This window comes from Canis aureus, chromosome 3 (assembly GCF_053574225.1).
Source record: "Canis aureus isolate CA01 chromosome 3, VMU_Caureus_v.1.0, whole genome shotgun sequence".
NCBI lineage: Eukaryota > Metazoa > Chordata > Mammalia > Carnivora > Canidae > Canis > Canis aureus.
The window spans coordinates 73,348,611-73,373,293 of record NC_135613.1 but is presented as its reverse complement, the minus strand read 5'-3'; the positions used below and the strand labels follow the sequence as shown (position 1 = coordinate 73,373,293).

The 24,683-nt window shown below is 49.6% G+C and overlaps 1 protein-coding gene across 2 annotated transcripts in view; it reads left to right on the top strand.

Annotated features, from left to right (window-relative positions):
* The window catches only part of DSCAML1 (DS cell adhesion molecule like 1), a 344,894-nt gene that overhangs the window by 17,634 nt on the left and 302,577 nt on the right, over positions 1–24,683 (top strand). For both annotated transcript variants that reach the window (XM_077893692.1, XM_077893693.1), the window contains one exon: positions 2,222–2,368. In XM_077893692.1, coding sequence (XP_077749818.1) covers positions 2,222–2,368 — 147 coding nt within the window. The remainder of the gene's footprint in view (positions 1–2,221; positions 2,369–24,683) is intronic.

Genomic DNA, 24,683 nt, shown 5'->3' with positions numbered 1-24,683 from the left:
TGGTCCTCTTAGAAGGGCTTTTTGGGTGGGAGAGGACAGGTGGTGTGTTAGTTAGCCCACCGTGATGACACCAGGCTTGGGTGCGCCATCTTTACTGGTGGATGTATGGGGCAGAGAAGAGGAGGTGCCAGGGAAGGCCTCCCAACCTGCCTGCCTAGGAACAGATCCTGCAAGTTCTCTCACTTCCAGGGTCCTTCTGCTTCAGGAGTGTCTCTCATAGTCCAAGGTTCCAAGTAGCTAGGAATGGGTATATAGAGAGGGTGAAGTTTGGGTGGGCACTCTTAATTAAAGAGCTGGTCTTCATCCTATTGGCTTGCTTGGGGATAGATGTGAGCCCTTAGAACCCAGAACCGTGCTCAGGGCATCCATCCTGGGGCTCCCCATGGGACTACTTTTCAGGAGTCGGTCCTCTGCACTGTTCCCATGACACCACCAGGTGCTGGGGTGGGAGCCCTGAGGCCAGGGTTTGGTGCAGTTCTGGCCTCCTCCAGCACCTGGAAGATTGGGCTAAGAGGAAATAATGGCCTATTTCCTGTTACGTGCCTGTCACTGAGTTAGGAGGCACTTTTCACAATAATCCTATAAAGTGTTTCTTACAAATAAGAGACTAAGACAAGGAGGGGTTAGGTGGCTTGCCTAAGGGCACATTTGAGCCCATTGTGTAGCTGTAAGGACAAGCAACATCTTTGAGGTGCTTTCCTGGGTCAGATCTTCTACGTGCATCATCATCATTGTTGTGTCCTTTTATAAATAAGGAAACTGAGGCTCCGAAGGTTAACTGGCTGTAGTGCAGGGTCACTCAGCTGCCCGGAGGAGGAGGCTGGGTATGCTTGCTCTCTTCTCACCACTGGCTTCTGCTGGCTCCCTGGGACTCCCAGCACATAAATCCCAGTTTTTTTCTAGTCTTCCACGTTGCTTCCCTCCTGTGTCGGCTCCCCCCTCGGCCTCCCGTGTACTGGCCCCAGAGAACTGACAGCAGCTTACTCCTCTCCGCCTTCCCCGCCTCTCCTCCACCTCAGCTGTATCTCTTCCCCACCACAATCACCACATAGGGAGATGGGAAAGGAGAGAGGCCTGGGGAGGCCAGGCAGGGCTGGCCTGACTAGAGACACAGCCAATTAAGTGGCTCTTGATGAAGCCGGAGGGGCTGCAGGTGCACAGCCAGAGGGGCTGCAGGGCCCCGAGCATCACCCTGGCAACCGTGGCAGGGAGAGCAGGAGGGCACGCTGCCCAGGTGCCTGCTGAGGGACAAGGTCGGGAGGCAGCGGAGATCTGGATGCACTAGCTCTGCTTGGCAGGAGGGGTGGAAGGATGGAGTGAGCCTGGAAGAGGCCAAGCAGAGGAGGACATGGAAGAGGCAGAGGCTGGCCCGCCCATGGGACCTGATGTGGAGTGGCTGTAGGTGACAGTGCCCCCCAATACCAGCCTTGGGACTGAGGCAGAAGACCCCAAGCTGCACATGCTGCAGGGGAAGGAAGGAACAGTTCTGGAGGGAGGGGCAAGGCTGGGGATGAGGCTGTAGGCAGTGTCAGGAGGTAGGAAAAACAGGAAGGATTGTTTTGGAGAATCTTGAAGACCATCCATTTTCAGAAACAATCATAGTTTTAAACATTCTCTTCCCTCGTCCTTCGACACCACCAAGCCCTTCCAGAAAGTTTGATGCGTCAACGACATTTTTCCCAGGTTGCCTTTCACATCAAGGTGGCAGAGAAGTCTGTGGGTTAGATCATGTGTCACAGTTTTTATTTTTGGTAAATTATGGTCACCGTGCCCCCAAACGATTGCCACCTTGGGCCCAGGAATAAGGTAAGAAGTTGAGTGTGGTTTCCTTAGAGGAATTCTATCGTATTTCCTTGTTTCCTATATATCCTTTTGTTGGGTGAGAGCCCAATGCAGGATTTAGGGGCTGCCCTCAGGGTGCTCCAATCTAATGGCTTGTTAAAAACTCAAAATAGAAAGGTTAGATGTCAGATTTACGACCTTGCAGGAGGAGATGAGATATTTCTGAGGTAAGCTGCCCAGTGGAACAGGGAAGAGATTGCTCAGGCAGGAGTCAGATCACAGCAGGAAGTTCTGGGCTGGTTAAATGGGAGGTGGGGGAGGAGATGATGGGGAGCAAGGCCTGGGGGTGCTGAGCTGGCTCTCTGTTCCCTCCTTGGGCCCCCACCATGTCCCAGCCTTGTGACACCCCCTCTTTCCCGCCCCCTTCCTCTCTCTGCAGTTTTCAGGGAACCCTACACCGTTCGGGTGGAGGATCAAAGGTCAATGCGTGGAAACGTGGCCGTCTTCAAGTGCCTCATCCCCTCTTCAGTGCAGGAATATGTTAGCGTTGTGTCCTGGGAGAAGGACACGGTCTCCATCATTCCAGGTAAGGCAGGACTGTGGGGCCATAGCGGGCAGGGGTGAAACAGGGGCAGATGAAGCAGAGGTGCTGAGTTGGTTGTTGACCTGAGCTCTTGAGGTTGGTTCTGGTGACTGATTCATTCTTACTGTCCTGGTGATGCTTTGGCCGAAAAGCATTGTTGGTCTCAGCTTGGTATGTCTCTGTGTGGGGCGTTGAAAACCCATGTGCTGGTGGCCTCTGCTGGGTGTGCAAATGTCCCATCTGACACAGGATGGGCCCTACTCCCCCAAAAGAGTGGGGTCCTCATCCTTCCTGGCTCCTGAGTCCGCTTGCCCTTGCTCCTTGTGATGGGAGGTGAGGCTTGAAGCACCTTCGCTGGGAAGGGCTATGGGGAGAGGGGAGCTAGGAGCTGGCTGTGGTCTGCATGGAATGACCAGAGCACTGAGCACTGGATCCTCGGAGGACCAGACCTGAGTTTCATGCACATGGGACTGTTTTTATCATGAGTTGGCTAAAGATCCCCATTAGGATTCTTGCCTCACTCTTGCCTGGTGTCAGGGGAAGAGGTTAGTACCGTGTTGTAGGTTCACCTTGTTAGAGCAAGCCCTCTGTTACTGGTTCCTTTTCCCTACACAGGGTTGTCTTTTCTATAGGGAAATCAGGTCTGGAAACCCCCAAGAGAGGACCAGTAGGCCTCTGGTGTCCCCCTCCTCCCCCCCCCCCCCAACTGGTCCAGCATCGCTGTCTTCATCTCAGCACGTTGCGTGGACTCTCCTGCTGCTTCCTCCTTTCTCGACTGAGGACCTTGGTTTTTCCTTTCTGTGAAATGGAGGAACTTGACCAGGTGCCGAACGCCCCTGCAGCAATCATGTCCCATTGTTGGTCGTATGAAATGATTCTAGTTGCCAGGTTTTCAGGTTACTTAGGGGGAGGCAGACATCTGTGCGTGATACCTGTAAAGCTGGGCTTCTTCATCCTGCTACACGGTTGAGTCCTGGGGGAGCTCTTGGAAAACACTGATGCTTGGGACCAACCCCAAGTCAGTATCTCTGAAGAAGAACCTGTGTGTTGGTATTTTTAAAGCTCTTTACATGGTTCTGATGCATAGCTAGGAGAAGCGCCAATGCTCAGGCATATTTACAGCTAACATGGCAGGATACTCTTCTTGAGACATTAATTTGTGTTTTGCTCCTGGTACTTTTTCCTACTCTCAGTTCCAAGCAGATGGCCAGGCCATTATGTTTCCCGGCCTCGGAGCTTGTAGCAGGATGGGAATCGGAATCTACTTTAAGACAGCTGCTCTTCCTGCCTTTTGTAAAACCAGAAGCTAATAGGAAAGGTTAGGGTGGGTGTTCTGGCTGGGGAAGAGAGTCTCTGAGGACAAGGAACAAACAGGAGACGAACGAATCCCAGGAATGGGGATGGGACTGTGGGCTGCTTAGTGGGTGCAGCTGGAGGAAGCAGTTGGACCCCACAATGGGTGGCTGTGTGTGGCTCCATGGGGTCTGGGACTGGAGCCAGGGTTCTTGTGTCCAAATAAGGCATGAGGTGCACAGCTCAAGACCCAAAGGGATCACGCAGGCAGGGATACCCAGCTGGCGAGAGACCCCAGACCTTGGCATCCCTGGGGGAAGCCCCAATGAGGAAGATTGTCCTGTTTATCCAACAGAATCAGACTGAAAGTGCTTTGCAGAACATAAAGAAATGTGGTATTTCTTACACACTTGAGTGCATGGACCAAGAGTTCTACTTGTTAAAATAAGATCATTAATTTTATTATTATTATTATTAAATAACAATTATTTTCCTTTGAGTGCTTATTATATGCCAGGCACTGGCTAAGAAACTTTCATGTGTGATCTCATTTTATCCTCCTAAAAAGTCCATAAGTGTATTTTTTTTCCCCTCCACTTTGCAGAAGAGGAAATGCTCACAGAAGTCAAGTAACTTCTGGGTAATGTGTCTATTAAGCAGGGGACCAGGGATCCCTGGGTGGCGCAGCGGGGATCCCTGGGTGGCGCAGCGGTTTGGCGCCTGCCTTTGGCCCAGGGTGCGATCCTGGAGACCCGGGGTCGAATCCCACGTCAGGCTCGCTGCATGGAGCCTGCTTCTCCCTCTGCCTATGTCTCTGCCTCTCTCTCTCTCTCTCTGGGTGACTATCATAAATAAATAAAAATTTAAAAAAAAAAAAAAAAAAGCAGGGGACCAGGACTTGAACTCATGTCTGTTCTTTCAACCTGTGCACTCATCCTGCACATAGCTGCCTCCCAGTACCCATACAGATGGATCCAGGAAAGTGTTCCTCTGAGGCTTTAAATGTGGGCTCTTGACAAGGAGGGCATGCATTGTCTACAGCACACATTTCCTCTCAGGAAGGGGGTAAAAATAGTCCGTGTTGGCTTTGTGGAATCGAGTTGAGTGCGGTGATGGAGAGCCTGGACTCTGGGATGAGACTGCCTGGGTTGAGACTCATTCCACTGTTTAACCAGCTGGGCGAGTCATTTGTCCCACAGTGGCTCAGTTTCCCCAACTGTAATGAAATGGGGATGATGACCCTATGTGTAGGGTTTAAGAAGTTAATATATATAAAATGTTCCGCCCACTGAGGAGAGCTGTTGGCAATGATGGTGATAATGATGATGATGAGGAGGGGCAGGAGGAAGAGCAAGAGTGCTTTCCCTTTATCCTGCTCTTTCCTGTTGCAGTGTATCCATTTCTCCTGTGTAACAGGCTCTGGGTACCCCCGCCTCAGCCTTAGACTGAGTTTTGCAGGGTGGGAACTGGCTTGTTTTCATCCACACATCCCTGGCTTCTAAAGCACCACCTTGTGCGTGCAGGGCAGATGCTCACTAAATGTTCCAGGGGAGCAGGAGCAGATGGTTGGAAGAGTTCCGGAGGAATGTGGGAACAGTATTGATGTTAAGGGTGAGTGCGACGGGCATGGGGTGGTATGAAGTCCAGCTCAGACTGGAGAGAAGGAAGGTTTACCTGACTCCTGTGCTCAGGAGCTGGAGGCAGTGAGCTTCCCTAAGGCGACCCTTGTAGTTGGTGCTTCAGGGCTATCTTTGTTGTCAAGACGTGGCTGGTGGCCCCAAAGGGCATAATTACCAGGGAAGGGGGCTTGATGCTAATCTGCAGGACTCCGCTAAACTTTGGTTTGGTAGCACCCCTTTCTTTATGATAGCCTTGGAGAATTCTCCTCCCCTGCCCAGCCCTTCGGCACCATCCATAATCATTCTAGATCCTTCTACAGCTATGTTTTAGATCCAGGGACGGACTTTCCAAAGCACACAAATCCAACTAACACGTTCCCGGAGGAATCCATGAGAACCAGAGACTGGGTTTTTGCTTCCTCCATAGATGAGAGGCCAGAACTTGGGCTCACATGCTGCATGCTGTAATTTTGGAAAATGCAAATTGTTTATTGTTGTTGGTTTTTTTCCCTCATAAAAATAGGATTCTCTGCCATCCATACTTACACTGTACCCAGTGTGTGTGTGAGTGTGTGTGTGTGTTGTCTGGAGGTTGGATGGCAGCTTCTCATGGTGGGGGAAGATTTAATAATTAGATTGCCTTGGAGCTAAGGAAAGATCAAGGAGCCCTTTATTCCTCTCTGATGCCTTAGGGTCGGCTTCTTGAGCAGAGGGAAAGTGCTGACTTTCATCTCTGGATATGCAGGTCTGGGTTCAGATCCTCCACAGACCACAGGGCCAACAGGAGCAGGTGCTGGAGAGCAGGAGGAGGGATGGGGAGGTCATGCAGGTCACTCAGGGTCCCAGGAGAGATCTCCCTGAGGAGAGCAGATGCCCTTCGAGGAGAGGGCCCAAGGGGGTGGCCTGCGAACGAGGAGCCTGCCTTTCAACACTTCTCTCTGAGGGGGCTTGGAAGGAATTAAAGGCTTGGTGCCCAAACAAGCTCTGTGAGTTGGGTATTTGTTCGCAGGTTAGCCTTCCCAGCTGTCCCCAGTTGGGAGGGGCAGGTGAGCCTCCCTGCTGAAGCTCTAAGCAGCTTTTTGATCGTGCTTTCCCCAGGTAGAGGCTGGAGAAACCAAAATGCAACCTTTCCCCCGAATGGTACTTTTCCCCAGAGCTACCTCCTATATCTGCCCCTCCACTCCCTTTCTCCAAGCTGGTTTTCTTCCTTCCATTGGGCTATTTAAAGACGTAAGAGCACAGAGCCTCTCACCTATGAGCTGGCAGGTTCCTACCGTTTACTGTTCTCCTGGGGGCCTCGATCTTGAGGAGAACTGGCTCTCCACAGTGAGTGGGGTGGGGGGTAAGAGGGCAAAAGGGCTGTGCACAAGCATAAATAAAAATTAAGGCCTCCAGTGAAGCCGAGATGCGGTTTAATTTCCCATCTGCATGATCACCATTACGATGCATGTTATTGGATATAAAGATAAATCTAGCCCTGTTCCTAATAGCTTTTAATTTCCACCAGACCTGATTATATCGATGCGGGCTCCTTGTGGGAGTTTCCCAGCATGCTCTACACCAGCATCCTGACTGGCTGTCTGGGCCCCCGAGGGGAGTTTTGGACACTGCTCAGATGCGGGCCAGATGTGTCCGCGGTGCTCTGGAAGACAAGCCTGGATCGGCTCCCTCGTCTGTGAGGATGGGGCTCTGGAAGGCCGGGCTGGGAACCCTGGGCGTTGGGGGAGGGGAGAGGCAGGGGCAGGGAGGAGTCTGGTCAGAGGGGTCCTTCCTGGCTAGCGGGTGGTGCTCCTGGACCGCAGCCCACCTTTGCCCAAGGAAAGAGTCGGTGAGCCCCCCTTCCTGTTGGTCCTCAGGGTTCCAGGCTGTTCTTGGGTTTCCACACCTCTTTTCATTTGGTTGCCTCTCTCCTCTGTACCTCTCCTCTCCTCTCCTCATTGCTACCTTCCTCCTCTTCTGGCCTTTGAGCTTGGTCCACCGTGTGTCCCCTTCCAGGAGGCCTTCCGATGGAACTTCCTGCTCCTCTGGCTCCATTTCTGGCGCACTTCCACCATTTCCTCTTGTGTGATAGGTGGTGGTTTGTGTCTGCTTCGCTGCAGGAGGGGATACAGCTGTGTCTCTCCATCTCTTTATCCCCAGGGCCCTCCGAGCACCTGTCACAGCATAATAATAATAAGATTAATGATAATATCTATCATGTTTTGAGACCTAAATTATCTCTAATCCTCACAATAACCCTTGAAGAGATAACATTTTTTTGGCTTTGTTGTTGTTGTTGTTGTTGTTGTTGTTTTTCCTTCTAATTTCATAAATGAGGACACGGAAGTCCAGGGCAATTAAGCAACTTACCCAAGGTCACGCAGCTTATAAAGGCTGCAGCCTGGGTTTGAACCCAGGTCCTCCAGGTTCTGCTTTCTGCTACCTCTCCAGAGCAGGATCCTCATTGAGAATGGACGGTCCTCAGGTTCTCACAAGGGAGGAGGGTCCGTCCCTGTCTTCTGCACTTGCCCAGGGATCGAAACGTGTCACCCACTCTTGCACCGACCTCTGGCTGTGTGTTCAGTGACCAGAGGCTCTGGCTTCTCTGAAGGGCAGCAGATCTCCAGCTGAAAGATCAGTGAACAAAACAACTATTCTAACAAGGGAGCTTTATTGGGCGCTGGCTCTGGTTTTGGCCCAGGGGGAGACACAAAGACCGTCCTGATCTGAGAGTTTAGGATTCCGTTCATGTTGTCAGCTCTGACGGACAGGGATGGATAATCTCAACACAGTAAACAATCACATACGATCGTGGTTTGCTTTGGAATGCAGATTCAGCGTATTAATTGCATTTCACTCAGGCTGGTACTGAGACTACCTCCGATCCCATATGTCTACACCAACTTGGAACAGGGGATGGCGCAGACAGGAGTGAGCTGGGTGGTGCCTGGAAACCAGTTTGGATGCATCTAGGCCACAAACGAATGGAGTCACAGACTGTCAGAGCTGGAAGGGCCTGGGAGGTCCTGGAGCCCAGCCTCCACACTTGCTGATAAACCCAGGTCCAGACCAATATGTTCTCAGGCCCCACTTCTTCACCCCCTCTCTCCTGATATTCTCAGGGTGTGTTATTTTAACTGTTCAGGGGGTGCTTTGCTTTTACTGTCAGACTTCTTTGTCTATCTAAAACCTGCCCATCTTTCAAAGTCTGGCTCAGATACCACTTTTTCCATGATGTCTTTCCCAATTTCTGCTTTGAATGGATTTAAAAATCACCCTGATTAACCTTCTTTGAGGGGACCCTTTTGTGAACTCCCTCCAGACTTTATGGGTTCCTTGCTCAAGGCACTAACCGTGTTTTGTCCTGTAAATTTGAAATCTGTGTTATCTTCATTACAAGAATATATAACCAGCAAGGGCAGGCTCCATATTTTATCCAGACCCCTCTCCCTTCCAGTCTCATAGAAGATGATTAACGGAGATGACAAAATACCAGTCTCTTCCCCACTGAACTGTCATGTGGCAGGAAGAAGAAAGCAGGCCTATGTAAGGTCACAAAGAAACTCCGTGGCATCACAGGGTTTAAGTTGAGTGGTCCTTGGTCTTATTTCACTGAGCTGCTTCAGAGTGACTCAGAGAGAGATGGCTTCTATGGATTCCTCCTGTGATGCTCTGCTGTTTAGATGCAAAATTGGGAATCTCTGGGGGGCACCTGGGTGGCTCAGTCAGTGGAGCCGCCTGCCTTTGGCTCAGGTCATGATCTCAGGGTCCTGGGATCGAGCCCCACATCTGACTTCCTATTCAGCCGGGAGTCTGCTTCTCCCTCTGCCCCTCCCCCCACGGCTCTCTCTTGTTCTCTCTCTCTCTCTGTCTCAAATAAATAGAATTTTTAAAAAAATTTAAAAATTGAAGATCTCCACTCTTGACTATTTAGGGCCACAGAGAAAAAGACTTGGGATGGTCAGTCTGGGCTAATGTGTGCTCAAAGCAATTTGACAAATGGGGTTTGGGCCCCTGCCATGTGATGGGCACAGGGTCAAGCCTTGCAGAGGAGTCGCACTTGCCTGGGACCTGCCTTCCCTTTAGCAGCTCCAGACAAGGGTTGTAGTATTTTCCCACGAAGAGATTGTGTCGTGATGCTTTCTGATGGTGGCCTAGTGAGGCATCATGAGAGGAAGGGAGGCCTGCAGTCCAGTCTTGGAGTACATTCTTGGGGTCACGGGGCAGAAAGAGTGCTTCGGGTGGAGGTGGCAGCAGAGGCAATGGCAGGCAAGTAGAGGATGGAGTGATTTGGAGGGTGAGTGAAGTGGTGAGAGCAGTCTGAAAAGGATGCCAGGACACGAACGTCCTGCCAATTCTAGAACAAAAAAAAAGGTATGTGTGGAGGGGCAACATCATAATAATGACTCATACATATTAAACCCTTCTTTGGTTGCCAGATCCCTGTTCTAAGCACTTCATGTGTTTAGCTCATTTGATCTTCACAGCAATCTGATGTGGTGGGGACTGTTACTCCCCCAGTTTAGAGATGAACAAACTGAAGCACAGTGAAGCAAAGTGAATTGCCTAAAGTTGGTAAATGGTAGAGCCACAGCTTAACCTTATGCATTCAGACTCCATTATTTATGCTCCTAAGCACTACATTCTCTCGCCCCGTGAAAACAGGACACGCAAAGTGTATTTTAAAAACTGCTGCAAAAAAAGAAAATAATAAAAATAAATAAATAAATAAATAAATAAATAAATAAATAAATAAATAATATATAAAAACTGCTGCAAATCCACAAGAAGGGCGGCACCTGGGTAGCTCAGTGGTCAAGTGTCTGCCTTTGGCTCAGGTCATGATCCCAGGGTGCTGGGATCGAGTCCCACATCAGGCTCCCTGCAGGGAGCTTGTTTCTCTCTCTGCCTATGTTTGCTTCTCTCTCTGTGTCTCTCATGAATAAATAAATCTTAAAAAAAAAAAAATCCACAAGACAGCCCAGTAGAAAATTGGGTAACAGATGGGAGCAGACAGTTGCTAGAAGAGGTAGTGGGATGTAGCAGGAAGAAGGCAGGCTGTGGTCTGCTAGTTCTAATTGGTGCTCTTGGGTGACTTACTTTCAAAGCCTCAGTTTATTCATCTGTAAAATGGGGATAATGAACCCTGTGTGCGGAATGCTTTTGATGGAAATCAAGCCTCTGAGGAGACTTGAATTCTCAGGTGGAGAAGCGGTGGCCTAAACACAGCGGGGAAATGATCCCCCAGGTTCATGACATTGTCAGCCTTGGGCCTTGTTGGGTGCTGGGTGCTGGGCTGGCAGCAGAACAGGAGATCACGAGGTGTCCATATGGGACTAGGGCCAGATAGAGGGCCGCTGTGGCATTTTTAAGTCCAACAGTCTGTGATGGGATCTGGGCAGAATGAGGGAAACAAACGACCAAGATGTTGTGGTTTTCATCTGTATTCAGTTGTGCCTTGCACGGTATCCGATAAAAATTATGTTGAGGGAAGGTAATGAAGGCATGTGGTTTGGTGCCAGCGCAGCAGAGATCCCTTCCTCAAACTGCCTGGTCTAATCTCAATGTGCTCAAACCCTGGTTCGATATTAACTAGTATCTCCATGACGCCGTCCAGCATAGAAAGTGCTTTCACATGATCTCATTTGCTCTTCACGGTAACCCCTATTGCCTTCCCCACTTTACAGGCGAGGAAGCAGGTGCAACGAGGCTTGGGGGCGCACACAGGAGAGAAGGAAAAGAGGAGGACGTAAACGTGTATTAAGACACGTGTGTCGGGATCCCTGGGTGGCGCAGCGGTTTGGCACCTGCCTTTGGCCCAGGGCGCAATCCTGGAGACCCGGGATTGAATCCCACGTCGGGCTCCCGGTGCATGGAGCCTGCTTCTCCCTCTGCCTGTGTCTCTGCCTCTCTCTCTCTCTCTCTCTCTGTGACTATCATAAATAAATAAAAAATTAAAAAAAAAAAAAGACACGTGTGTCTGCGGGGCCCTGCGGCAGGTACCTGCATAGCCTCTCATTGAATTCTCCTCTTAACTCTCCGAGGCAGGCCTGCCACCCCCATCGTAGGTATAAAGAAAATGAGATTCAGAGAGGCCAAGCCACTTGCTCCAGGTCACACAGCTTCTCAGTGGCAGAGCCTCGCACTTGGACCCCAACACCAGACTCTTTTCCTATGACAGGCTTTCGTGCTTCCAGCCTGAGGGAGTCTCAGGAACACTAGGCAATTGCCACTTTCTCACCAAGGCAGTTGCAGAGAGAAAAAGGCAGCCGGCCCTTGATTTTAGTGTTGTTGCTTGTTTATTGTTTGCTTTGATGGGGAAGGGGCATCAGGTTAAGACAGCCTTAATTTCTTCCTTTGGGGTGCAGAGAGAAAATCCTACCTTTTAAAGCCATAAACCACCCTTTGCAGGTTCGAGATGACAGGGAGACATTCAGAAACAGCAGAGGGATTCTCTCCCTAGTCGGAGGGCCTGAACTGAGATGAGAATCATGGTGATTATCATGATTAATAAGAAAAGAAGTGATCCATCATTGCACTCTTAGGTGATCGGTGCTTTTCATGAGTCATTTTGTTTTATCCTCGACAGTGTCTTGTATAGTGGCTGGCATTATGAGCTCCATTTTGCAGATGAGGAGACTGAGGCATAGCAAGCTCTGGCGTCTGCTCAAGGCCACAGAGTGAGGATCTGGGCCCAGGGTAGTGTGATGTCAGCTCCTAGAGATAACTTGGGCCACCTCTTAAGCCATGCCCTGTGGCCTGTGTTACCTTTCCTCTGTACAGAGCTCGCTGGTTTACAAAGCCCGTTTATAGGCATCATTTGACTGAGTCTTTCAATTCCATCTGAGGGAGCCAGGAAGGGGGATACAGGGACTCCAGTTTGATGCCTGCACCTCGGGAACCCATGAGGCCCCACCTGGACTGCAGGCCCACAACTCCCCGGTACCCCTTCCAATCTCCCGGCAGGCAGGCTGCTCTGCAGTTGCGCGCCAGTTGGTTGGTTCCAGAACCATCAGCCACGGCTCCACAGTCAAGCAAAATAGTCTGTGTTCACAGGTGCCTCTGGCGGTGTATGCATGTGTCGTGTTTTGCTTTTCCATTTAGTTCATGGCAGGTGCCGCATTTCCAGAGCACCCACTGGGTGAATTTCTGCAGATTTAAGACAATTGCAGGCAAACGCTTTGCCCTGAGATCATGCCGTGGCAGTGGACGTGGAGCAAGTGGCATTGTTTGGTTAAGTTGGCACCTCTGTAAGTTACCCTGAAATCAGAGCGGGATTCTTTATAGAAGGTTATCCTACACATAAATCATCATTAGACTACCTCATTTTTGTTTAATGCCTACCTAACTGTGCTGTAGTCTAAAAATGTGTGTTTAGTGAAGTCAAGGGTTGCAGGGAAATTATAGGGTTTTCAAAAACCCATTTGCTTTGCTGGTGTTCACATCAGAATCAATCTTGCCTTTAGTTCTCAATCTCATTGCAAACATGCGGTATTGCTTGCCGAATTCTGGCATTTAATGTAGGGTAGCGTTTATTCAGAAGAAGCCAACGGTGCTTACAGAATGGTAGAGCTATGTATAGATGGAACGTCCTGCCAAGCCTGTGATTTTGAACTCTGTTGCATATCAAGGAGACCTCACAGGCCAGGACCTGAGCCGTGTGGGTACAGGGTTGTGGTACCAAGCAGGGGCCTGTGCTGTGTAGCTGTGGGCGCGGAGTCTGTGTCCACAATGCCACAAGCCTCACTGTGCCCCAGCATAGAGTAGGTATGCAGACATGGTTTGTTGAATGGCTACCAGGGAGGTTTAAGGGGGTGGTGGTGGTGGTGGTGACTGACCTTCGGATTTGGAAGGGTATGGCTGCTGGTCAAGCCCTTGTTTGGTCCCGTTATGCCTCAGATTAGCAGGGCTTGCTCAGAGCCTCTTCTTGAGGGAACAAAGCTATAGAGCAAAGCTGAGAGTATATAGGCTCTGGCCTGGTGAGACCAATTCCACTTACTTGTCATGTCACCTTGGGGTCCTTTGATCTCTCTGAGCCTTCTTTTCAGCAGTTGTGAAGATTAGAAGTCAAGTACTTTTTCTGTATGGAGAAAAATCTATTTTCCATGTATAGTTAACATTTTTCTATATAGATCTGGGTTTTTTTTTTTTTTTTTTGGTGTTTTTTGTTTGTAACCTATGGATCCTTTATATGTAGGTTGTCAACTTTGTTTTGTGGCTGATTGGACATGCAGGGTAACTGTTCCAGGATTAGTCATTTCCTCCAGGGCAGGAAAGGCTCCAGGAGGAGTGAGCGAGTTGGTGGAAGCATCCGACGGTGGGTGTCTGATTGTGGGTATCTAGGGGTGAGCAACTAGGAGTGAATATGGAACTGAGCTGGGGTCTTTTTTTAAATTTTAAAAAAATTTTTTGAAGATTTTATTTATTCATGAGAGAGGCAGAGACATAGGTAGAGGGAGAAGCAGGCTCCCCACAGGGAGCCCGATGTGGGACTCGATCCCAGGACCTCAAGATCACGACCTGAGCCAAAGGCACTCGACCACTGAGTCATCCTGGCATCCCTGAGCTGGGATCTTATTACATGGGTGGGTGGTGTCACTTGGCCTTCAGGTCTGAACGCATAGGGAGGGGTAGAATGTTGGGGAGACAGACCCTCATGTCGGGGCAGGGTATTTCCCAGAAGGCCCTAATCTTATGTTGGCTTTTGTGTTCTAGCAGGCATCTTGTTGTGCCCAGAAACTTCAGGAACCTAGGCATGGGCCTTTGTCAGCTGAGGCCTGCCCTTCTCCGTGGAATGCTGAATGGGTAGAACCAGGAGCAGCCTTCTGCATCCAGACTGGCAGTGGGAGCTCAGAGGCTGGCACAAAAGCCTCTAAACTCAGTTTTTTTCTCTCACACCTAGAGGCTTCTCCCCTCCATGTCAGGATCAGAACATACCTGAACACCCACATCTTTAGGAACATGGAATCTGCTGGAATCCTAGAGAGTCTGCAGAGCAGATGACAGAGTGAAAGAGCGAAGCTTATGAGAGTGGAGGTGGAGTGGGGAGTGGAGCCTGGGCTTTGAGGTCAGCTACTTATGGGCACTGGAGACCGCCAGATGCCGGATGACCCTCATCCTCTGCGTGGTGGTCTGGTGGGCTGGCTGAGACCTTGTCAAGCAAAGGAATCCCTTCTGAGAGCATATGCCTGGGGGCCCTCTTCACCACCCCTCGGGGTGGGACCCAGAAAAGGCTTGTACCTAGGGTATTTCAGAGTCTGCTGTTCCTGACACAAGCCTAGAGAGGCGATTGTACCTCCTCAGGGCTTGCACCCAGGAAAAGGCACAGACTCCATCAGGCTGTAGCTGGCAATGCCATATCTTACATTGGCTTCATCCCCTGAATCTGTCTAAATGGCTATATTGGCATGAGCAACAATCAGTGGTTGGATTTTCAGTTCATTATTTAATTTAGTAAATATTTTTTGAGCACTTCCTGTGTGAAAGATGCTATGTTATGTAGACCGTGATTCCCAAGGGTCTTTGCTTGAGGCTCTCAAGGGATTTGGAGAAATTCCTCTTTTTACACACCAAAGAAACTCATTTTTAATTAAAATGTGTATGTGTATAAATAGTATGCATGACATGATTTGTACATATTGAATATGTACGTATGTGTACTCACACTCAGTTTTTCTTTAAATTCTGGTTTAACATCCAGTGTGAACTTAGTTTCAGGTGTACAATACAGTGATTCAGTAAGTGTCCTCCTTCATCCCCATCACTTGTTTCACTCATTACCCCCCCTTCCTCTCTTGTGACCATCAGTTTATTCTCCTTAATTAAGAATCTGTTTCTTGGTTTGCCTCTCTCTTTTTGTCCTTTTTCTTGTTTTATTTCTTAAATTCCACGTATGAATGAAATCACATGGTATTTGTCTTTCTCTGCCTGACTTATTTCATTTAGCATTATCCTCTCTAGCTCCATCCCTGTCATTGCAAATGGCAGGATTTCATTCTTTCTTCTGGGCAAGTGATATTCCATTGTATATACATACCACATCTTCTCTATCCATTCATCGATCCCTGGGCACTTAGACTGTTTCCATAAGTTGCTATTTCCATAAGATAATGCTGCTGTAAACTTGGGGTCCGTGTCTTCCTTTTAATTGGTTTTTTTTTTTTTTTTTTTTTTTGTATCCTTTGGGTAAATACCTAGTAGTGTGATTGCTGGATGCTAGGGTAGCTCTATTTTGAACTTTCTGAGGACCCTTCATGCTGTTGTCCCTAGAGGTGGCACCGGTTTGCATTCCCACCAGTAACGCTAGAAGGTTCTCCTTTCTCCCTGTCCTTGCCAACACCTGATGTTTCTTGTCTTGTTGATTTTAGCCATTCGGTCAGGTGTGAGGTGATATCTCATTGTGGTTTTGATTTGCGTTTCCCTGATGATGAGTGATGATGAGCATCTTTTCATGTGTTCACACTAATAGTTTGCCCCTGGAAAGAGGAGACTCACTCACCTGTGTAGACTCCCAGGTGTACCCCAGAGCAGAGACCCAAGAGAAGGGCATCACCATAGGAGCATGGAGCTCAGGAGTGTGTCTGGGTGAGTGTACAGATTTTGGCCTTTTCTCCTGACCAGAGGACAGTACCCAGTTTCCCTCTTCATCTTCTGGGCTGAATTGAGAATGAATTAGGTTTTGTGCATTTTGTGGACAGCCTCGGATCAATGGCTATTTGATGAGAACTATGAGGTATAGGGCTAGGGAGGGTGGGCGGAGGCCTAGAAGATGTAGCAAACTGAGTCTGCCTTTGAGGGGCTTGCTGCCTAGTAAACAGGTTGAGCTTGAGACACAGGTGACCCCAACGAGGCAGAGTATGATTAGGGCACAGGAGAGGCACAGCCTCTGGGGGCTCAGAGGTTGGGAGCCCTGTCTCGTGTGGTTAGAGCAGGCGCCACATAAGAAGCAGCATTTCCCATGGGTCCTGGGGAATGGATTGTTTTGGCAGACCGTGCTCCTGCAGGGAGAGTGTTCTAGACCTGTCAGTTCTCAACTTTAGAGTCACCTAGGGAGCCTTTAAAAAAACACTGTCCAGGCCCATCTCAAACAATTAAGTCTGGGTCCCTGGAGGGTAAGACCCAGTCATCTGTATTTGTGAAAGCCCCCTAGGTGATTCTAGTGAGGAGCTGGGTGGGAAACCCCTGCTCTGCATACAGGAGGCCACTGGGGTAAAGTGCCAGAGTGCTGAGAACAAAGGCTGTGTGCTCTTCAGGGAGCTCAGGATACATTTAAGGGTGGGGAGTCATTGATGCTGTACTGAACTGTATGTAACAAAAGGTCAGTGGGGAGCCAGTGAAGATTGTGAGCAGGGAATGGTCAGGACTTTGGGGAGTTTGGTCTTCAGCGATGAAGGATGTTCCCAGAAATGTGGAGATCATCTGTCTCCATCTCCTGAAGTCTATGTCTACCCTTGAACTTCCCAGGAATTATCACTGGGGATCCATCCTTCAGGCAGGCAAGCAGGCCGGCGGGCCTCAGAGTCTAAGCAGTATAGGGATTAAAGACAAGCTAAACAGTCTCTTTCTTTTTATGATATTAGTGAGTTAAATTTGTATTGTGCTTTTACAGTTCATAGCGTACTTTATATATATTATACTTTGACTCTCAGAAGGTTTCTGCACAGCATGGAATGGTCATTCCCAGTTTAGATGAGCACATGGGCTTGGAGAGGTCTCCCACCAGTCCCTCCTATACTAGGGGATGCACCACGGGCCAGCAGTGATTCAGCTTCTGGACTGTGGGCCAGATGCTGAGCCAGGCACCATTACAGATGTGACTTCACATTTTAAAGACAGAGATATTTTCTGTTTCTACATAGTCTGTGACCCATGATGAATGGGCAGAGGCTCTACCCCACCAGCAATTATACAACTGGATAAATAAAGTGATAGTATGAGGAAACTGGGAAGTGTTTGCCCAAGGCCAGGTAGTAGAGTCAGAGTGGGAGGTGAGGCGATGCTACGCAGGGTGCCTGGGTGCTGCACTTACTTGCATGGAATTTGGAGAGGAGGGTGATAACAAAACCCACAGCACTTGCCATGTGCCAGGCACGGTGTGAATTACTTTATACAGACGGCCTTGTGTAGTCCTCCCAATGTCATGCTAAGGTGGCAGGGATTACTAGCCTGCTTTAAAGATGAAGAAAAGGAAGCACATAGAGATGAAATATCTCACCCAAGGCCACACAGTTAGTAAGATGTACAGCGGGGACTCAATCCCAAGTCATGTGATGCTTGGGCCTGCTCTTCACCTCTAGGCCATACGTCTGGGTCTCTCGGGTCACTGGGCTGGCAGTGCTACATCAAACAAGACCATAAAAGTCAGGCTTCGGTCTAGGTGCAGGGTGTCCAGATCTGAGGTCTCAAGCTGAATGTCCAGGTATGAGGCCTCATCCGGAGCGGCGGGGGGTGTCCAAGTGTGAGACCACCCTCCAGGCTGGGAGTGCCTGGGTCCAGGTACGATCTCTTGAACGGCTCTCTGCTCTTTGCCTTTCCCTCTCTTGTTTGGATCGCTACCTGACTGTTACCAACCCCCCCAGAATGTGATAGAGACTGAGCCAGAATGGGGGGAAGGGGCACAGGTTTCCTGCTCCACTCTCTCATGATCTGATTCTATGTCCCTTCTCTGGATCTCCATTTCTTCAGCTGTAAGTGATGGGGCTGGAATAGATGATTCCCTACATCCCTTTCAGCTTGGTTCAATTCCACATGCTCTTTGGGCCCCATGGGCCCCCATCATACTGGGCACTGGGGGCACAGTGACAGTGTCCTGCTTGGGGAGACAGACATGTCAACAAAAGAGCTCCAACATGTATGTTCCTTAAAGAATCTCCTGCTTGCATATGGGCAAAACAGGAATTGTCATGGCAACTGTGTTTGTGATAGCAAAAAATTGGAAACCAATATGAGTAAATTAAATCTCCCAGATTTTGACAATGAAATACTATACTGCAGGGGAAATGCATGAAGCAGAGCTTTACAAATCAGCCTGGACATGTCACGAAAAAAATGTTGAGCGGGGAAAAAAAGCAAATCGCAGAAGGATGCGTACATTATGGTACCATTTGTGTAAAGTTTGAAAACATGCAAAGCAGTCCCTTGCATTGTTTCTGGATATATACATATGTAGCAAAAGTATAAAAACATGCATGAGGATGATAAACACCATATTTAGGGTAGCGCTTACCTCTGAGGAAGGAGGCAATGGGCTCTTGCTGAGGGAAATACAACTGTTTGCAGAATGTCTTATGTCTTAAAAAGATCTGAAGAAAATATAGCCAAAATAAACATGGCTGATCTTATATTATTTTTACCCTTTTCTATAAGCGGGATATAGTTCATTAGCCAAGTGCTTATTTCAACACGATACACGCAGAGTGTGGGGGTGAAGGGCGGGGTCACACTTTGGGGTCCCCCGCACCCATGACATGCCAGGACCGGGGGTCTGGGAGTGCAGAGAGAGTGGATTGTTTGTGAGTGTGGGATTTGGGGGCTGATCCCAAGGAGTCTTTGTTGGTGGAGCTGGGGAGGGGCTGGCACACATACCCACAGATCAGTGATGTTCTTCACGACCTGTTCCTGTGCCCTCTGCCTGGGGCCACCTCGGGCAGGGTTGGTGCTCGAGAACTGATAACAGCAGTGGTTCAAAGTGTACAAACATAAGAGGAGGAGAGATCTGTCCGCTTTGGGATCCCCTTGTAATCTGTTTCCTGGTTTAATGAGAGTCTGGAGAGCCAGCGGGAAGCTGCTGGAAATGAAGAAAACCTGATATTCATGAGGCTGGGAGGCCCCTGGCTCCACCATCCTCCTTAAGAGCTGGGAGCTGGGGAGGGTCCTGGCAGCTGTCCATCTGTCCTTTCATCCTGCGGGGCAGTGAGTCAATGTCACAGGCCAGTTGGGGAGGGACAAGTGACTTGGGGATGGGGGAGAGGCCTAGGTAATTACCTGCTTTGAGAGATCCACTCACAGTTCCAGTTCAAATGACAAGAGAAAGCTGGGAGCCCAGGTCATAGGTGAGTGGGAAAACTGAGAGGGAAAGCCGATCTCCAGGTGCTCCTGGGGGCTCCCCCATGGGACCGGGGGAACAGAGGGTGTGCTGCGCAGGGGGTCGGGCTCACCAGCTGCCACCGCCTCCTGCACCTCTCCCAACACCTCGTTTTATCCCAGTGTATCCTGCAACAGCGATTTCCCTTGTCCTGCCCTCTCTCTGGTTCCCCTGCTCTGTTGCATCCCCGGATTCTCAGGGAGGCACACGCAGGTGGACTAACGGGTAGATGGTCGGGGTGGGAAGGGCCTTGGAAACCACAGAGCCCTCTGTGGTCCTGACTGGACCCGGGATCCCGGCCTCAAGAAGCTGCCTTGCCACACAAGGAGGGATGCATCTCTTTTTCAATTGGGTAGATTTGTGTCGAGGTCCTCTGAGGTCTGGAAATATTGCCAGAGTTTCCAAAGAACACGGAATTAGCATGCGTGCCAGCCTGTGTGTGTGTGAGACAGAGTTCCTACCTTTTTTTGTCATAAGTAGGCCTAGAACAGACGCATTCCTGAAAAGCGACATATCCAATCTCATCTCAAATGGAGGAGTACTCTTTTCAGGGAAACCTTGAGGTGATCTTGGCAAGCCCGTGAATCGTTGGGCACGCTCACCCACCGCCGATGCAAGCAGACACTGGTATAACCTTTCTGGAAAGCAGTTTGGCAGCGTGAAGCCGGCAGCGTAAAGCCGTAAACTTTGGGCTCTTTCCTTAAGAAGTAACCAAAGATGGCAGTGAAGATTTCTGTTGACTGCAATGTTGCTTACAACAGTGAAAAAAAAAATGTTAAAAGGTCCCAAATACTAAGATAATAAGAGGGAGGAGGGTGAGCAAATAGTTTATGGGTACAATAATATGATGGAATTTTCCACTGCGTTTTTAATATGAGAAAAAGATCATAATATGTTAAGTGGAAAATACATTTTATCTATGTAATAGGATTCCAACTGGTTAAAAAAAAATACACGTGTACATCTCATAGATGAACATCTCGAAAGAAATGCTTCCAGACTGTTAGGGATTGTTGTGGTTATCTCTGGGCAGTGAGATTAGGAACGATTTCTGTTTTCTGTCTTACAGTTTTCTAAATATTACAGGTCTGTGTTGAAGAGATTAAGCACCAAGTGGTTTGGGAACGGGAAGCCCATATCTGAGTGCAGGTGCCTTGCAAAGTCGCTGCTACTCCTGTTTTTCTAGCAGCTTCCTCTTTTATGAAGTTCTTTATGTTGGGCTGAAATGTGCTCTTGTGAAATTCGCTCCTCAGGCCTTCCTCTGCCCCCTCCGTACCCCTGGGGCCAACACAGATTGAGCTTTCCTTCTTGCCCGGTAGTACCCATTGGTTAGCTGAAGACAGACCTCATCCCGTCCTGCACCCCCCACCCCGTGTCCCTTTCTCCCAGCTGGAGCAGTCTGTTTCTGCAGCCGTCCCTTCTAGGACCTGATCTGATGTCATCCTGGGTGCCACCTCTGGTCATGCTCCAGTTTGTCAGCATCTTTCTTTTTTTTTTTTTTTTTTTTCTTTCAAAACCCAGGCCAGAGAGATGGCCCGTGCTGCAAATGGTATGAACAGAGGGCTCCCTCCTAGGCTGGAACATACTTTCTCCCAGTACAGCTGGGAGCAGGTTTTTATCAGCTACCCTGTGGCCTTGGCTCCTTCTGAGCTTACTGGCGCTCAGGAGTTCTGGGCCCTGAATTTCTCAACTTCCTCATTTCTAAAATAAGAACAATAATATTTTTCTATAACCCAGATCTCGATACAGTGGCCCTTGCCTCTTAAAAGCTACAAAAACACCTCTCATCTCAATTCCACATTCTTGGAGACGTCCTGTGTCTTCCCCCACGGTATGTGCAGTCCCCAGGAAGGGTCCGGTCTCATAGCTGTCCCCAGCTGCGGTTTCTCAGCTCTGCCAAATTCTCAGTCTATGCGCTGTGTTTCAGGGATGTGCTTTTACTTTGTCCTGTTGCAGAGCCAAAGTGGCCTCAAACTCCTTCCTGATTTTCCCCCAAATCCCACTCTTCCTGCATGCCCCCTGCAGACCTTCCCAAGGGCCTTGGGGAGACAGGACAGCATGGCCCCAGAAAGGCATCCTTTTCCCTGGGGAGTTCATTAGGACCTTCCATGTGGCGTGCCCTTCCTCCCTGTCACCAACTCTCAACAGGGGCTGCCAATTCCATCTCCGAAAGGAGCCTGGTGCCAATTTTCTCCCTCCCACTTCCCAAATTAACCTTCCTAAGAGGGAGAATTCAAAGGGTCATTTGGATCTTTCACACAATTTCAGAGAGTGTGTTGACATTGATGAGTATTAATATATTTAATAGAAAATCCATGGTGATGTACTTTCCTCTTCTCCTTTCCTTTAATTTTCTTTTTTAAGGCTTTATTTATTTGAGAGAGAACAAGAGAGTGAAAGAGAAAGCAAGACAGGGGGCAAAGGGTGAGGGAGAGAGAATCTCAAGCAGACTCCCCACTGAGCATGGAGCCCAATATAGGTCATTCCCAGGACCCTGAGGTCATGGCCTGAGTCTAAACCAAGAGTTAGACACTCAACCAACTACGCCACCCAGGCCCACAGAAGCATTGTTTCCTCTCCTGATGTTTTACCAAAATGTGGGCTTCCCTCCTCCTGGTCTTGGAGCTGTACCAGGGACTCTGGGCGCACAGGTGGGATGGATTCAGGTGCAGGGTCTCGTCCCAGGGATGGGCAGGGGACAGGCTGCAGGCTGCCCTCCTCACTCTGCTGCAAGGGGCGCCCTTGTTGTGGTGGTGTCAGCCCTGGCACGTGGAGGCTGCCCCCAACCATGAGTGGGGAAACTTCATCATCTGGTTTTCTGACTCGGAGAAGAGGAAATGTCAGAATTTCTTAGGAAGGTTAAAAAACAAGAACTCCTTAAAATGTCTCGTTTTGCATTTCTGACTTGACTCCACGGTTTGATTATAGTCACGAGGAGATGTCTCTTTGGAATTCCTGAGCCGGTAGGAATCTTCCAAAGGGGAAAAGCTCTGGTGTGGGAGAGAGCGAGCAAGCCAGAGGAGGTAGGAGGCAGGAGGCCAGGACCTGGATCCTGGCTGGCTCTCACCTTGGACTGAGTTATATACCTCTCAGGGCCTTCTCACCTATAAAATGTGGGTACTGATGGACGTTATTATTTCACTGGGGTTATTTCCTTGGCTAACCCTCACCTCAACAAGGAGCCTGGACCAGCTGCTGGGATTTCACTGGGGTATCTGCCTCCTTCCTTGACGGAAATTCTTCCTTAAATCCTGATCATCATCTGATTAGCGTTCACCTCGTCCACGTTCTCTGTCCCTGGCCTTATGAGTGTTTTCTATTTCCTTGCAAACCCTGGACTCAAGTCTCTTGGGGCTCCATGGAGAAGCAGAAGCCAGTCTCCAGTGCTGCCTGTTGACTTCTACTGAAAGTCATTGAAGGCTTTTGAAGCATTGTTTCCTTGGACCCACAGATCTCAGAGTCTGGTGCCCTGGGGCAATGCTTCCTGACTGTTTTGCACTTGTCAGTGCAGGTGGAACAAAGATAAATTGGTTTGGCATACTAGGGGCAAAAGGAGGATGTTGCCTGTGATGGGATGACCAGTCTCACAGGTGGTGGTGGTGGGGAACTGCCTGCCCCAGGTCCTCCCTGCCCCATCCCTGCACATGGGTCACCTGTTTTGGAGTCCAGAGGAAACTTGGAATGTCCCAGGTAGAGAGGAAGGTAGCTGTAGGTAGTTGAGGGGGTCCGTTTGAAGCCGATTCCCTGCAGGCGAGGAGGTGCTGTGACCACGCAGAGTGGCCCAGGTAGCTTCCCTGCAGCTCCTTCTTTTCCTTCCTCCTCCATCTCCCCATGACTCCTCCTGAGGGGACTTTAATTATAAAGTCACTGTGTCAAGAATAGCTAAAAGGGGGTGAGCCAGGAAGCTGTCACCATCAGCTTTCAAACCTTCCCTTCTTCTGCTGCTGGTGGAGAAGGATCCGTCACGGCCCGTGTTCCTTCCTTCATCTCTGGATGACAGCGTCTGTGTGTTGAGCCATCCCTCCGCCCACCTACCCACCCGCCCTACCCACCCTGCGCTCCCCAGCTGGGCCCCGGGGCCTGGCCCTAGATATGGTCCTAGCGCAGTGGACGGTCAGGGGAAGCGTCCCTTCTCAAGGAGAACTTTCGACACCAAGGTGGGAAAGATCAAGGAGCAATGGCTGTTGAGGGGAGAGGATGACGGAGATAGAGTGATGGCAGTGAGTTGAATTAATTCCCTGGTGTCGGATTTAATGAAGGGCTGCCTTCTGTGCTTCAGAACGGCACATCATGGAGTGATCGGTGCTGGATGCGCGCACAGCTCCAATTAAGAGTTTCTGCATCACACAGGGGCAGGGCGCCTTTGAATCTCTAGACTCAGGGGGCTTTTCTGAGCCCTCCCCCTTCCTGGCTTGCACAGCCTAATCCAGAAGTCAGGGATCTTTGCTCCTCTTAAAGGGAAAGGACCCCAGCATCTTTCTCAGCTGCTTCCGTGCATCCCTGGCGGCCCCGCCTTCCCCCAGCTCCCTTCGGTGTCCTTGGGTCTCAGACCCGGGGCCCTCCTTTGCAAGCAGTGCCATTTTCACCTGGTCCCCCATGAATGCATCCTGGAGGCTTAGTTCCTGGGAGGGGACCTACAGGTAATCCGGTCCGGAGTCCAGTAATCAGTGACAGAGCTGAGACTAGAACCAGGCTCTCTAGAATAATCTCCCTGGCCTCCTGTCTGTCTCCTGGCAGCAGGCAGGGTGAGCGGCAGCTGCTTCTAAGCCCCACTAGGTCACAGGTCTCAGCTGCCAATTCAAGGTGATTCTCACGACCGTTGCTGAAATGTGGCAACTTAGCTGTGTATCACGCTTGACCATCAACAAGAGTGTACACACGTCATCTCAGGTTGTCATGGTTGTGTTGGAAGCCCAGGGAAGACCCTCTTACCCTGGGGTCTGAATCCCAGCTCAGCCACCAACTGATACATGACCTTGTGCTACTCCTGGTGCTTGACATCTCAACGCCCACCTTTTCTCATTTGAGGATGGAGAATAATAAAACTTATTGTATAAGCTTGTAACAGAGTAGGCTCTCATTTTATAAATGGAGAAAAAGGCTCAGAGATTATGTGACATGCCCCCCAAACACGGTAGCAACACACAGCAGAGAACTAGAACGCAGATCTCCTCACTCCCAAGCCGGTGCTGTTTTGCATCACGTTTTGCTAAAATGATGTCACCCTTATGCTTCTCCATCATCATCATCATCTCAGCTACCGTGTGTGGAGCCTTTGCTATATGCCAGGCACTATGCTAAAAGTTTTACAGCTTGCATGCCATTTAAACCTGACAACAACCCT